Source organism: Thalassophryne amazonica, chromosome 9 (genome assembly GCF_902500255.1).
Source record: "Thalassophryne amazonica chromosome 9, fThaAma1.1, whole genome shotgun sequence".
NCBI lineage: Eukaryota > Metazoa > Chordata > Actinopteri > Batrachoidiformes > Batrachoididae > Thalassophryne > Thalassophryne amazonica.
In genome coordinates this window covers 34044832-34060976 of record NC_047111.1, presented here as the reverse complement: position 1 = coordinate 34060976, position 16145 = coordinate 34044832, and the positions used below count along the sequence as shown (strand labels likewise).

The window sequence follows — 16145 nt, the reverse complement described above, 5'->3', positions numbered from 1 at the left end:
GCAAGTTAGTGGAGAGATTGAAAATTTGTAACATATCCTAAAAAGCAGCCAGACCAATGAGTCAAACTCTTTGAAAAGATCAGTACTGGCTTCAAAGAAGCTCTAACAATATCCACCATTTGTTGCGTATGCACTGAACCAGGATGCAGTCGAAAGGTAAATTTTTGGGTGTGAATCCAGACTGCTCCAGTTGCTAAGGAACAAACAGCTGGAATTTTAGTCTATTGAGAATGATCATTGCAAGTCTATTTCCCAACATACATACCCCACAAAATTGCTGTAATCCAGGCAATCAACCATTCATTTCCAAAGAGGAGCAACAATGGAGCCACAATGGCAAAAGAACAGTATTTCCACCTGTTTGGAGTAGTCTGGCTTGCGCAGTTCAGATCCCTGAAATTTTCCCACTTTATGCTATTTACCCACTTCTGAAATCTTATTTACATTTGGTGGGTCACAACTGATTGGATGATTAGCTCCAAGAACCTTGGCACAGAGAGTGTCACATATTCTGGTGGAAAGTGTTAGCCTGATAAAAATGTTCAAAGTGCGTGGTCTAAAACTCCAGTACAACAGAGCCATCTGAAAGGACTGCACTGTCCATAACACCACTGGCATGATGCATTGGTTTGGAGGAATGTAATACTTAACTTCCTCCATAAGCAGGCGGAGGGTCAAGAGATGACAGATGGTGTGTAATCTGTTTACAGACTCCCGTAACAAATGTTTCCTTGTCTACCCATAATGTCTTCACAGGACATGTTTTCAACACACTATACAGCCCAAACATACCACTACGTCAGGGGTCACCAACAGTGTTCCTGAAGAGCACCTATCCTGCATGTTTTCCAAGTCTACTAACTCAAGTCACACCTGATTTTTTTTTAAGTGGTGTTTTCCAGCTCTTGATTGGCTGTGCATAATCAATTGCCTGGGAGTGGAAAAGAGAGAGTTAGAAAACATGCAGGGCAGGTGCCCTCCAGGAACAGGGTTGGTGACCTCTGCACTAAGCCATGTACTGTGACTCCTCTGGATGACATTCAGAGCATCCTCTAAGATAAAACACCCCCTACTGTTAACAGAAGTGATTCTAATGCAATTCCCAGATACCTTTTGTTGTGGAAGATCAACCACATTTTTTTGGATCACTGATCATGTTTATGTTTGAAAGTGGAGCAGCACAGTGGTCTTGTGGTTATCTGTTTTGCTTCACAGAGAGAGGGTCCTGGATTCACTTCCCATCTGATCTTTCTGTGTGGAGTTAGCATGTTCTCCCCATGTTCGTATGGGTTCCATCGAGCTGCTCAATGGTGGTTTGTTGAGGGTGTACCCTGCCTGCACCCTCCAGCACCCTGTGACACCTAATTGGCATAGGTGGGTATAGAAAATGAATGAATATTTGAAAGTGCAGCCCACAGATTTCATGCTACATCCTTTCAAAACATTTGGCTGTTGCATTTCTGCAGGAGGCTCCAGTGTTTGTCAAACAGAACCTGATCAATGATCTGATCCACAGCAGCAGTACACGTACTGGACTATTGTGTCCATCGGTGCATATCTGGTTGCTAAAACTAGGACCCAACAGCTTGCATCCTCTGAGATTTTGCAAAGTGAAGGAGCACTAAGAGAGTTCATGAGAGTTCCAGATTGGGATGGATGATGCAGCATTCATAACCAGCACTACCCGTGCCTGTGGTCACATGGAAATAATCTAAGAGCTGTAGGACAGGCAAGTACTGAATGAAGATGTGAGTGGAATGCTTTCTCTTGGTCCATTGGAAGTTTTCACTTCATGTTAGCAGTTGAAGAAGACATCCTTCATAGGCTCTTGAGCCCCATTGGCTTGAATAAAACTTGCAGTGTCTGAAGACACTATCATGAAAAAAACTGTATCAATTAAAAAAAGGTCTCTTTAAAGATCAACTTCAGTGAGTCCACCTCATCATTTTGAGATGTCAAACAATGAACCCTAGCATCAGTGCAGTCTATTTGCTGATGTGTCTAAATACTGATGGATAAGGTGTCATACTAAATGAATAAATGGACTGCAATTATATAGCGCATTTCCATCTGCATCAGACGCTCAAAGCACTTTACAATAATGCCTTACATTCACCCCGATGTCAGGGTGCTGCCATACAAGGCAGCTCACTACACACCAGGAGCAACTAGGGGATTAAGGACCTTGCTAAAGGGCCCTGAATGATTTTTTCACATTTTTTACATATATATATATATATATGTGTGTGGCCCGGTGGAAAATCAGAGTTAGCAAGGAAGGAAATGTGTGTATTTTTTTTTTTTTTCCTGTTTGATGTAAATTGTATATTTGCATTAAGGTAAGATGTTGCACTGGGATAATGGTGTTTCTGCTATCAGCAATAATGCCTGATTGGAGGATTGGGATCAGGAGAGTCACTGTGAAATGAATTGCACGTGTACCAGCTGGTGGGTTTTGATTACCTGGTTTGAGGGCGTGTGGTGTAGAGTGTATGAGTGAGGCGGGGTTTCGGGGCTTGGTGCAGACTGAAGAGTGGGATGCGGAAGTGGAGACAGGGTACTTCGACAGAAGCGCTTCAGTAAGGGAGGCTCCGTCAAGGAGAGAAGCTCAGGAGACTGAGTGGATTGAGAGCAGTTTCGACGCCGGACAAAAACTCGGCAGTGGTTGCCACACTGTTGGTGGGCGAACAGACAGAGGAGGCGCTGAGTCACCGTGGCTGAGAGTGGGTAGGAACACTGGACAGTGAGACGGGAGAGCCCGACGACCTCGAGCGGGGAGATGGATGCATTCAGAGTGGCTGGAGGCACAGGTGTGCCTGGAGCGGTGGAGACGCCAACGAGACGAGTGGAGGAGAGATACAACAGAATCCAAGATGTCAACCAAGTAGCCTGTTTCCACGCGCTGGCCATGGCTGTGTTTTTACCATCTACACAGTGTTTGTGTGTTCTGTGCCAAGGATTGCTGTAGCAGCGAAGTTCATCGTGACGTATCCACTCATCACCCGGTGGCCGGTGACATTTCAGTGCACTCAAAGCGGATAATTGTTGGATTCTGTACAGCAGGCGGATCGCACCAGTGAGAATTAAACCTCTGAGTGGCATTTACCAACCAGCTATTGACTACAACGTCTCCAGAGAAAAACGCACCACATGGCCAAAATGTTGAAGCTGATGATCCCTCACAAAACAAATGATACTTCTCATCTTAGTCTCCCTAAAGAGTCCCTCGTTTGATACAAAGTCATTCTACCAATACCTAAGGATCCTCCGAAGAGACCTAGTACCAAAGACATCCAGTCATCAACTCTGGTCACTGGTTAGCATCCAAATGTTATAACTGTACAGTAAGACAGGCAGCATCAGCACTCTTAAGATTTGTGCTGTTATTCTCCTCCAGAAATATTGTCATTACCAAACAGCTCTGTCCAGTGACCTCATGACTCCATAAGCTTTCCCAGGGGCCTCAAACATAGCTTAATGTTACTGCCAAGATAAGTCAATGGCTCTACAAGTTCAGCAGTTTCACCATATTCTTCTGATCACTGAGTCCAGGAGGTCATTAAAATCTTGGATCATGGTCTTAATTCAGGACAAGTTCAGTCAGCAAACCTTTACTCACCAACAAAAGCACCTATGTTACCCTCCCCATCACACAGTTCACACCAGCACTGAATAGTGTTTGAGCCAGAACACATCCCTGCTGAATGCCAGTCTTCACTGTGGAAAAAGTCAGAGTTTCTGCTGCTGTTCAGTACAGCACTCACAGTTTTTGTGTATCAACTGGCTATGTCCAGCAACCCTTAGCAAAAAGAAGTTTATTCAAGTGTACTATGAGTATACTTATTATTTTTTTTACTAAAATTGAGGAAGTATACTTGAAGGTGACTTTTTATGAACTATATTTTATACACTTAAGAATAGTATAGTGAAGTATACTTGGCTTATACTGAAAAGTATAAACAAAAGTCTAAGTCTAAGTACATTAACACTAAGACTTACACTTACACTTTAATACTAAAACTTATACTTTAGTATACTTTTTATGTCTTTCTGCCACAAAGTACTAATACTTATTATGCACTTGGAGCAAGATACACTAACTAAGTTAAGCCATTGACTCAAGTAACTGAAAAGAAGTCATAAAAGTACAGATTTTTTTTCTATGTAGTTATTTATTTTTGGTTCCAAAGGTTCGCACTTTTTTTCTTTTTTTTTTTACCTTTTTTGACAAGGAAGGACTTTAGTTCTCAGTTGAAGACACTATGTTTACATTTTTACAAATAAGGACTTGATCTTGGAGAGACCATTATGTTTACATTTTACATGCACTTTTTCCTTTAATTTTCTCCACAAAGGAAGGACTTGATTTCATAGGTCTTTGTTTTTGAAATGTTTGAAAATATATCAAACTTGTTTTCAACATTCTGTCTTGTGAGTTTTTTAAATGCATCACACTCTTTATATAAGTATAAAAAGTAAAATAGTGAAATAACCAATGTGTATAACAGTATACTTTAAGTATACAATAATAAACCAAAAATTGGGACTCAAAGTATACAACTAGTACAATGGCAGCATATCGATAATTGCACTTGTGGTATACTTTAAGCATAGGAGAGGGATATATCAAGTACAATGATAAGTGTACGTGTGCTGAAAAGGCGTACTTTCAGTGGAAGTATTTTTAAAGATACACCCAGACAAATTAGTGACAACAGGGAAAATTGGGTAAAGAATCTCTCCAACAGGGTTCTTACACAGACAGAAAAGGATGTGCTCGCTAAAGGACTAAATTTCGCAGTGACCCCTAAACATATACCGACAGTAGATTACATCACTGCAGTAGAGTCAGCCATTAAACATAACAGTTTGTCAGAGTCAGAAGCTGGGGACCTCCGACTAAGAGTCACAGCAGTGCTGAACAGCGCTAAGCCTCCTCCGTCCAACATCACAGGAAAAGAACGGAAAGCTTTGTCAGCACTGCAAAAGGACCAAAGCATCCTTATCCTTCCAGCAGATAAAGGCAGATGTATGGTTGTCCTGAACATATCGGACTACGAGGCCAAGATCAACAACTTGCTCAGTGACTCCAATACATACGAACCTCTGAAGAGAGACCCCACAAGCAGCTATAAGAAGAAAATCATTAGCTACCTCCAAAACCTGGAGAAAGAGGGATTCATCGACAGGCAGGCATACTACAGACTGTACCCTGGGGACGCCACTCCATGCATTTATGGACTGCCCAAAATCCACAAACAGGATGTGTTGATGACACATGGGTTAAAATCAAGCAACAGGAAGTTGAGGACTTTACAGAACACATCAACTCGGTGGACGCCAATATCAAGTTCACACGTGAGTATGCCAGAAACAACCATTTAGCCTTTCTGGGACTGTGATGGGACGATTGGAGAGAACAGGCAGCTCCAGACAGGGGTTTAGAGAAAACCAACTCACACTGACCAATATCTGCTCTTTGGCTCAAACCACCCCCTTGAACACAAGCTCAGGGTGATCAGGGCGCTTCAACACAGAGCCCTACAGGTGTCCACAACTGCAGAGGGAAGGGCTAAAGAACAACAACTTGTCCGGAAAGCCCTCACAGTATGTGGGTACCCACAATGGTCCCTGGACAAAGTGCAAAAGTCCCAGAGAACAAAGAGACCAGATAGACAGGAGACGGAGACAAGAAGAAGAGGAGTGTCTCTCCCTTATTTAGCAGGAGTAGGGGAAAACCTACAGAGGATCTTCAGACAGCACAAAATCCCAGTTTACTTTAAACCAGTTAACACCTTGAGACAGAAATTAGTTCACCCTAAGGACAGGATCCCTAGTTACAAACAGAGCAATGTAGTGTATTCTATCAGATTTCAGAAAAACTGTAAGGAACACTACATAGGTGAGACTAAGCAACCTTTACACAAAAGGCTATACCAGCACCGCAGAGAGGGCGCCAGTGGACCTCAGTCTGCAGTTCATCTCCACCTTAAAGACACTATCCACACATTTGAGGACAAGGAAGTTAAAATATTACCCAGAGAGAAGAAATGGTTTGAGAGAGGGGTCAAGGAGGCATTCTTTGTGAAACATTTGAAACCCAGCCTTAACTGGGGAGGGGGTCTGAGACACATTTTATCCCCTGTTTACAATGGGGTACTCAGGTCAAAGCAGTTTCAGTCTTTTGTTCATGGTAATGAGTCATTCACGTCATCAGCAGAGTCGTCAAGGGAGCCATCAGGAGAGGGTCCGTCCCATCATTAGGAGGAGCTGCCATGTCATTAGGAGGGTGCTAGCTAGAGCACAATAGGTGCTAATTAGAGCTATTGTTTAGTCACTAGCCTATAGCAGCCTGCCTCTCGGTAGGAGGGGTCTGGTTAGGTTTAAAACTCCAGCTTTTGTGACTTCTGATTATTCTTCTCAAGGCAGAAGTCAGACCACCAGAGCAAGAATTTTAGCTGAGGAAGCTTCTGCGATTTGAAGCGAAACGTCCTCGCGTCAAGCAACCCAGTCCAGTCGAAGATTCAAGCTTCTCTACTAAGTGGTTGGTACTCAGTTCTAATAAGAATAATCTTTGCAAGCACTTTCCCTGGCACAGAGACCACTGTAACATGCAAAGATTGAAGGGGATTCAAATGTTTTCAGAACACTATATCATTATCTCTTAGTGTAAATATGTCATTGTTATCTTTTTTGCATGTATAATGGCGTTTAAAACACCAGTTTAGTTTGGTAGTAATGCTTTTAAATATTTAGCAGTTTGTCCAAAGGCATTTTAACATTAATTTAAGAAGTGCTCTGTTTTTGAGGAGACAGTCACAGTGGAAGTCTAATATCTCATGTTCATGTCCTCAAAATCAAAGGTGAAATTTTTGCCAATTTAATTAGCTGTTAAAACACATCACTTCACTTTGTAAAATGATCTTTATGTGAGAAGTGTCGTAAAAAAGTACGTTATAGCAGTAAATGCCAACATCTATGCCCATTTCCCTGTGCCGTACCTTTCTGTAGCGCCACAGTTGGTTCCCCTTCAGGCCATGACAGTCATAAAGGGTGACAGGGCTGTTGTGTGAGACAGCATCAAAGCAAACCTTCCTTGTGTGCATGGGGGCCCCCACACGGATGTCTTCCCTCCACCCTAATGTCAGCACCTGCAGTGAACACATAATAGAATTCTTCATTGAACTAAGCTATGGCATGTTTTGAAAGGTAACATTCAGAAATCTGGTGTTGTCTCTCACTGATTCACCAAACCCCCCTACCTATGACTCAAACACTATTGATTCTTGACACATAAAAGTAATATTTGTATTTATGGTTTGTATTACAGAAACATCCATTGTGATCACAATCTCATCACAATGGATTTTTTGAAACAGTATTGTCAGTTTTTCTGTGCACTGGCCAACTATGGAACTGCAACAATAATCCCAGCCTATAATAAGCACTTTCCTCATGTATTTCCATTTTAATAATAATAATACATTTAATTTATAAAGCACTTTTAATTAAAAGGCAAATCTCAAAGTGCTACACATTTTTTAAGGATTCCAAAACATGCATGAAAATTCAGTAAGGTATATCTTATATTCCAATTCTAAGGTGGAACTATGCTAGTATACTAAGGTATATCTAAATATCTAAAAGGAAGAGTAAAATAGAAAAGTAGAAAAGAGTAGAGTAGAGCCATTTAGGTGCCTGGTTTTGTGAACCAGGGATGGTTGGTTGAAAAGCTTTTTTATCATATGGGAACTCTCCCTACCCACCCAAGCGGCTCAAGAAAAAAGGATATATATAATAATAAATAATAAGACATAAGAAAGATAAGACATCATATATATAACTGATATTTAAATAATAAGGGTAATAAACAACATATACAATAAATATGGTACAATATAATCGGCATATACAGATACAATTAAAGAAAATAGTCTTTAGTGTAGTTTTGTCCTGGGTGGAGGGCAGAGACATTGAAAATTTGTGGAGCAGAGGTGTTTTGTTGTCGATTGTGGTGTGAGGAGTTCTTTAAAATATTCTGGAGCATGTCCATGGATGCACTGGTGGTTAAGCAGACTGAGTTTGTGTTCAGTGAGGAGGTGAATTGGGAGTTGTGAAGTGTCCTGAGGATTGGCATGATGTGCTCATATTTCCATACCCTCATTAGATGAGATTAGATAGGACTTTACTTATCCCTTGGGAAGAATCCCTCAGGGAAATTAAGGTTCCAGCAGCATTGCATAGCAGCACACAGGATATCAAAAGTGGAAAAAAAAAAAGAAAAACAGTTTCCTAATGTAAATACAAATACACAATATAAATACCAGACATACTGATCAATACTGGTTTACTAGCTACTACTGTTCCTCTCCTTCCTATCCTCTGTCTTCCTGTTACTCCTCCTCCCCCTGAGTGAGGAGTTGTACAGTCTGATGGCCTGAGGGACAAAGTTTTTCAGTCTGTTGGTCCTACACATGGGAAGGAGCAGTCTGTGGCTGAAGATGCTCCTCAGGTTGCTGATGACAGTGTGCAGAGGGTGACTGGCATTGTCCATAATGTCCAGCAGTTTGTCAAGTGTTCTCTGCCACCGTCACAAGAGAGTCCAGCTTCATGCCAACCGGCACACCTGATCAGATTGTCCAGCCTGGATGTGTCCTTCTTGGATATGCTGTCCCCTCAGCATACCACGGTGTAAAAGAGGATGCTGTCTACTACGGACTGGTAGAACATTCACAGGAGTTTCCAGCCTGCTCTGTCAATTCCTGTACAGGTGGTTAGTGTGGGTTGTCCAGTCCAGTTTGCTGTCCAGCCACAGCCTGAGGTACTTGTAGGAATCCACAGCCTCCACTTCTGATCCCTGGATCAGAGGTGGTCATGGACTTGGTCTGGTCTTCCTAAAGTCAATGACCAGCTCCTTTGTCTTTGAGGTGTTGAGCTGTAGATGGTTTGTGTGGCACCAGGCAGCAAAGTCCTTCACTAGGCTCCTGTACTCCTCTCTGTCATCCCTGATGCATCCAACAATGGCTGTGTCATCTGCAAACTTCTGGATATGACACAGCTCAGAATTGTAGCAGAAGTCAGATGTGTACAGGGTGAAGAGATGGGTACCAGCACCATGCTGTAGCATGTACTACAACCAGTGTAACACTACACAGCACAAATGCTGATTTTGGACTAGTGTGCTCAGGATTATAGGTTCGGCCTTTGGAGGTAAAGGACAGTAAATAACGACACAACAAGGTATTTTAGTTTGGTGTTGGTACCGTATATTGAGTGTGTTTGAACAAAGAAATTAATATTTACAGTATTTACAATCTGCAGAATTTTTACTTTAAAGTGCACTTGAACCCAAAACCCAAAAGAAAAGAAAATGTTGGTCCCACAATGTGGGCACCAAGTCTGGTTCCTCTCACACACAAATGTATTATTGCACACAAGAGAGTTCTTGAAATGTCCACATGAAATCCGATTTAAATGTCCATAGGATCTATGGTGCAGTGTGTGATTGAGAGTGGTGGGGTGAACAATTAACAAGCCACAGTCTCCTACCCTGACCATGGGCATAGACAGGTTCAAGCTCCAGGCCGGAATGCTCAGCTTGCCATCGGTTACCAACCCTGGTAAACCTGGCCAATTCCTCTCACTATCTCCCACACGACACCAAAGTGGCTCCAATTTCCGAGGTAGAGGAGGACTGTGGCTGCTGTCCGATGAGCTTCCCCACGCATGTCTGAATGCCAACCCATGCCAGAGTGTGTAAAAAGCCTCACAAGTGAGGTGATTGGTGGAGCGCGCTCACGTGACAGCATAATGGTCATGTGACCAGACTGACACACAGGTAAATAATAGCTAAAATATTTATTTATTAAAGATATTATTATTATTAGCAGTTATATAAATTAATAATTAGGATAGGTGGAAAATAAATGTATTTATTTATAAAATGAATTTATATTATATGTATAAAGTATTATTTATAATTATTTCTCCATCTGGGTTACAATGCCCTGGGGTTTTCCGGTGCTGCTGATCACAGCGTCAGATGTGGTGTCACTCAGTCTGACATACTGTGGCCTATCGGTGAGGTAGCTGTAGATCCAAGTGACCAGGCAGGGGTCCACTGGAGACAAGGGGCTGGATGGTGTTAAAGGCACATGCAAAGGACAGGAAGAGAATCTTCAATGTGCCATTTCCCTAATCCAGATGCGAGTGGCCTCGGTGTAGCAGGTAGAGGATGGCATCCTCAACACCAACACCTATCCTATATGCAAACTGTCCAGAAGAGCTGCTCCAATGTCTTCATCAGGTGTGAGATGAGCGCCACTCATCCTGATCCTGGCAGCACTGTTTTGGATTAGTTGGAGCTTTTGAAGGTTCCTGTCAGGGATCCCGATGAAGAGAGTGTTACAATCCTGGGAGAGGTGGAGTTTGGCTATGTTCCTCAGATGGAGGAATGCAATTTTACAAAGGTAGTGGAGATGTGTATCAAATGACAGGTGGGGGTCAAACCTCTCCAGGCAGGAGAGGAAACCTGATGAAAGTGTGGGGGAGGTCATGTTCAATTTTATGTAGTGTTATCAGCATAGCAGTGGAATGAGACTCCATGCTTGTTGATGGCCAAGAGGGAGCATGTAGATGTTGAAACGGGTTGGCCCAAAAAACAACCCTTGTGGGACTCTGCAGATAACAGTGTGGGGCTGTGATTTAGCATCTCCCAAGGCCACAAACTCAGCTCTATCTGTGAGATGGGACCTGAACCATTCAGAACTTTTCCAGAGAATTCAACTATGCACTGGAGATGGTGGAGGAGAATATTGTGGTCAACTGTATCAAAAGTGGCTGTGAGGTCCAGAATGATGATAAGTGTTGGAAAGCCCTGGTCAGCAGCCACCAGGAGGTCATTGGTGATTCTGACCAGGGCTGTCCCAATGCTGTTGGAGGGTCAAAAACCATTTTGAAATTTTTAAAACAAGTTGTGTTTTTTGAGGTAATCCTGAAGCTGGCCTGAGATAACCTTTTCCAGAATCTTTTGACAGGAATGGAAGGTTGGCGGTTGGATGGTAGTTTGCCATAACTTCAGGATCCAAAGAGGGTTTTTTTCGATGTAGTCTAATTATTGCAGTTTTTAATACCAGTGGGAATTGGCCACTCAGCGGCGATGGATTAAAGATACCAGTGAGGAGGGAGCTCGGTATTTTAAGAAAAATACTGTATCTATCAAAGGGTTGAGAATGTATTTGGAGTTTGAATTTGTGGACAGGGAAAAAAGTGCTAATTTTATCCTGAGAAATATATCTGAATAAATGGGGGTAATCGTATATTCAGGGTCTACCCTTTGACAATTCATGCCAGTCTGCTCTGTCTAAGTCTGATCTTGTGAGAGTTAAGAAGCAAAGAAGAGTGAGTCCTGTTTAGGGCCCTGTCCCACTGGGGAGAGGATTAAGTGCGCATGAATTGAGTATACAAACTGCGGGCATTCGTTGTTGTCCGCAACAAAAATGGCCAAAAATGACAAATGTCCCAGTATGAATTATGGATTAATAATATATAGCAAATATATGATGAACAATCACGGTTATATAACGCATGTAGTGAGGAAACTGATCTGACAGATTGAGATTTTCACGGCAGTATTACGGGTGTATTATGAATGCATCACGCACGTGTTGCGCGCATAGGCATGGGGGGGGCAGGGGGGCAACTGGCAAATTCTGAAATTCGGGCAGATGGGCTTGAAATTTGGGCATGGGCCATGTAGACTCTGAATACAGAATAGAATGACCTAAAATGTCAGACTTATTTTCGCAATTAATGTAAACAATCAAACCGCTATTTGGTCACCAATATAAATATAAATATGGGTATATAAATATATGGTAATTTAAAGAGTCATGGGGGTTTCTGAAATTTGGGCAAATTTAGTGTTGCCCCCCCCCCCCCCCAACAGACCCCACCTCCTATGCCTATGGTTGTGTGTGCACGGCATTTGCATTGCAGTCATAAAAGAAGCGCACTCGCTCCTTTCAGCATCACTATTCACACCAACAATACAGCCTCTGGAGCAATTGCTGGACTTGGACAAGTTGATCACAGAGCAAGCACATATAGCAAGTGCCCTGTGAATTAATATATTAATAAGCAATCACTTGGGAACACATTTCAGTCTTTTCAGTAACCCTGCAAAATAAGTTTTGCTTTTTTTCTATTCTGAAACCACCACATGGCTTCAGAAAAGTGCAGGGAAGAAGAAAGAAGCCAGGCTCCTGTGTTAAAAGCTGGAGAAAGTGCAGAGAGCATGCTTTCATTTTTCCACTTTGAAAATAATTACATGAATACAGCAAAGATTGGAGCATGATTGAGCTGCTGAAATGCACAATGGACCACAAATGCAAGCTGCTGAAAACACGATAAATGGACTAAAATTGCTCAAAATGTAAATATGGAACTGAATACGTTATCATTTTGTGTTTAAAGACAAAAAGAAAAAAAAAATGTATGCTATACCAAAAAATAATTAGTGAAACCCACGGAGAGAGGTTTAATTACAGTATGCAGGTTTACAAAATGAAGGGGCAGAAGGATGGAGTCAGTGAAACAACACAGCAAACAGTAGCAAACTTAAAAAAAAGTTTGAGACCACATATGAATCTCAAGTCTTACAGACGTAAAAATACATCCTTTATTGTGGTTGTAGGAGTTTCAAAATATATCAGCATAAAACACATTGACATCTTTAAGACATAGTACAGCAGCTTCTGTGTTCCAGGGTGTCTCATGAGGGAGCAAATCAGTGCTTAATTTGTAAAGTGGGAGGTCCCGGAGCCCAGAGGATGGGTGGCTCCGGTGCAGAAAAAAAAAAAGAAGGGCGGGGGTGGGGGGCTTGCGAACAATGCTGTGCACCACACCGAAAATAAACTGGGCATGTATTGTAGGCCTAATAACACTAGTCACACCAAATCCCGATAGAGTACAAATTCCTGTTTAATGATGTACAGTGGTCCCTCGTTTATCGCGGGAGTTACGTTCTCCGCGTTCACACCGGGCGTGACGCGAGCGCCTGCAGCCACAGGTTGCCATGTATTCCCTATGTAACGACGCGTTTTGGTGCCAAACCATGCAGCGCGATGCGAGTGAAGCGAGTGAAGCGATTTTGAGCGTTTTGCGCGTTTGTAGCGCGATATTGCGTCGCGTCACGTCGTGTTGCCCTCCGCCCCAAGTTGAAAAATCGGAACTTTTTCGTCTCGTCGCGCCGCGTTGACCAATCAGGGACAGAATATGTAGTGACGTGGAGATGTCTGGAGTTTGACTGAAGATGTGAACATGTCCTGTCTCTGGTAGCAGCCTGTGAGCAGGACTTATGTCTCTTTGGTCCTTTATTTCACAATCATGACAGAGTTTTTGGAGTGAGCAGAAGCCCCACACAGCAGGGGGAGAGGAGTTTCTTTTTCTTTCTTTTTTTACGTGCGCGCGAGGGAATGATCCATGGAGATTATTTTACTTATTAACTACACAGATGTATAATAAAGCAAATGGTGACTGGTTTCTAAAGACAATCATGACAGAGTTTTTTGGGGGAAAGAGCGAGGAGCAGCAAGCAGTGGAGTTTCGTTCTTTCTTTTTTCTTTCTTACGTGCGCGCGCAAGCGAATCGTCTGTGTGGAGAATATTTTATTAATTAACTACACAGATGTATAATAAAACAAATGGTGACTGGTTTCTAAACACAATTATGACAGAGTTTTTGGGAGGAGGAGCGAGCTGCAGCAAGCAGCGCAGTTTCTTTTTTTTTTAATTGTTTACATGTGCGCGCGTGAACGGGACAGTTGGTCCTCAAACTGGGTCCTGCAGAGGTGGAAGGACCACTGAAAGCGGCCGTCATCCAGACACAGCTCCTGCAGCAAATAATGATATTCTACAACTCGCTCCGTGTGATCAAGGTCCGTCATGATGACTTGACGCCGAGCGGAATGGAAGCTCCTCCTATTTGATGACGTACCGGGGCGAATTTTCGCAGTGAAAGTCGACCCAAGCAGAGCAACACACCGGGCGAAGGAGGCGCGTCCGTTGCCACGCGACCCCCACGAATTTGTAGCGTCTGATCGTGTCCGGTGTGAACGCAGCGGAAATCCACGAAGTAGCACTATTTTTACACTTATTATAGATGTTTTAAGGCTGTAAAACCCCTCACTACACACTTTTCTCAAACAGGCACTAACATTTTCTCACTTTACTCTTTTGTGTAAACACTCTCTTTTTTCTTCTGTGCTAGAAGATTATAAACAGACACACGCAGAACACAATGCATGGCTCTCCCTTCACTCACTGCCTCCGGGGGTACGGATGCGGGACCCGCAAAGAATCCAAGTCCTCTCTCGGTGGCCACGGAGCTCTGCGGCTACGGTCAACATCCAGATCAAAACAGCGAGCGTAGCCTCTGGACCTGTTGCCAGATTTCACGCAATTCCGCACAGCAGACAGGAGGGTGGCGGTGTGATTGGCAGTGAGAGCAATCGCGGTGATTTTTTTTTTTTATATATATTTTGTTAGTCAAGAGAGGTGGCGGATCACGGATCCAGTATAAATAGCTGGCGGAGCCAACGTCAGAGGTTCCGGAGCGCTCTCCGGCTTGCTACCCCTCAAATTAAGCCCTGGAGCAAATCAATCAATCAATCAATTTTTTTTTTATATAGCGCCAAATCACAACAAACAGTTGCCCCAAGGCGCTTTATATTGTAAGGCAAGGCCATACAATAATTATGTAAAACCCCAACGGTCAAAACGACCCCCTGTGAGCAAGCACCTGGCTACAGTGGGAAGGAAAAACTCCCTTTTAACAGGAAGAAACCTCCAGCAGAACCAGGCTCAGGGAGGGGCAGTCTTCTGCTGGGACTGGTTGGGGCTGAGGGAGAGAACCAGGAAAAAGACATGCTGTGGAGGGGAGCAGAGATCGATCACTAATGATTAAATGCAGAGTGGTGCATACAGAGCAAAAAGAGAAAGAAACAGTGCATCATGGGAACCCCCCAGCAGTCTACGTCTATAGCAGCATAACTAAGGGATGGTTCAGGGTCACCTGATCCAGCCCTAACTATAAGCTTTAGCAAAAAGGAAAGTTTTAAGCCTAATCTTAAAAGTAGAGAGGGTGTCTGTCTCCCTGATCTGAATTGGGAGCTGGTTCCACAGGAGAGGAGCCTGAAAGCTGAAGGCTCTGCCTCCCATTCTACTCTTACAAACCCTAGGAACTACAAGTAAGCCTGCAGTCTGAGAGCGAAGCGCTCTATTGGGGTGATATGGTACTATGAGGTCCCTAAGATAAGATGGGACCTGATTATTCAAAACCTTATAAGTAAGAAGAAGAATTTTAAATTCTATTCTAGAATTAACAGGAAGCCAATGAAGAGAGGCCAATATGGGTGAGATATGCTCTCTCCTTCTAGTCCCCGTCAGTACTCTAGCTGCAGCATTTTGAATTAACTGAAGGCTTTTTAGGGAACTTTTAGGACAACCTGATAATAATGAATTACAATAGTCCAGCCTAGAGGAAATAAATGCATGAATTAGTTTTTCAGCATCACTCTGAGACAAGACCTTTCTGATTTTAGAGATATTGCGTAAATGCAAAAAAGCAGTCCTACATATTTGTTTAATATGCGCTTTGAATGACATATCCTGATAAAAAATGACTCCAAGATTTCTCACAGTATTACTAGAGGTCAGGGTAATGCCATCCAGAGTAAGGATCTGGTTAGACACCATGTTTCTAAGATTTGTGGGGCCAAGTACAATAACTTCAGTTTTATCTGAGTTTAAAAGCAGGAAATTAGAGGTCATCCATGTCTTTATGTCTGTAAGACAATCCTGCAGTTTAGCTAATTGGTGTGTGTCCTCTGGCTTCATGGATAGATAAAGCTGGGTATCATCTGCGTAACAATGAAAATTTAAGCAATACCGTCTAATAATACTGCCTAAGGGAAGCATGTATAAAGTGAATAAAATTGGTCCTAGCACAGAACCTTGTGGAACTCCATAATTAACTTTAGTCTGTGAAGAAGATTCCCCATTTACATGAACAAATTATAATCTATTAGACAAATATGATTCAAACCACCGCAGCGCAGTGCCTTTAATACCTATGGCATGCTCTAA

General features: G+C 42.7%; 1 protein-coding gene across 1 annotated transcript in view; it reads right to left on the bottom strand.

Annotated features, from left to right (window-relative positions):
* LOC117516975 (polypeptide N-acetylgalactosaminyltransferase 10-like) overlaps positions 1-16145 on the bottom strand; it is a 396627-nt gene that overhangs the window by 13727 nt on the left and 366755 nt on the right. Inside the window, 1 exon segment of the mRNA XM_034177870.1 lies at positions 7002-7151. Coding sequence (XP_034033761.1) covers positions 7002-7151 — 150 coding nt within the window.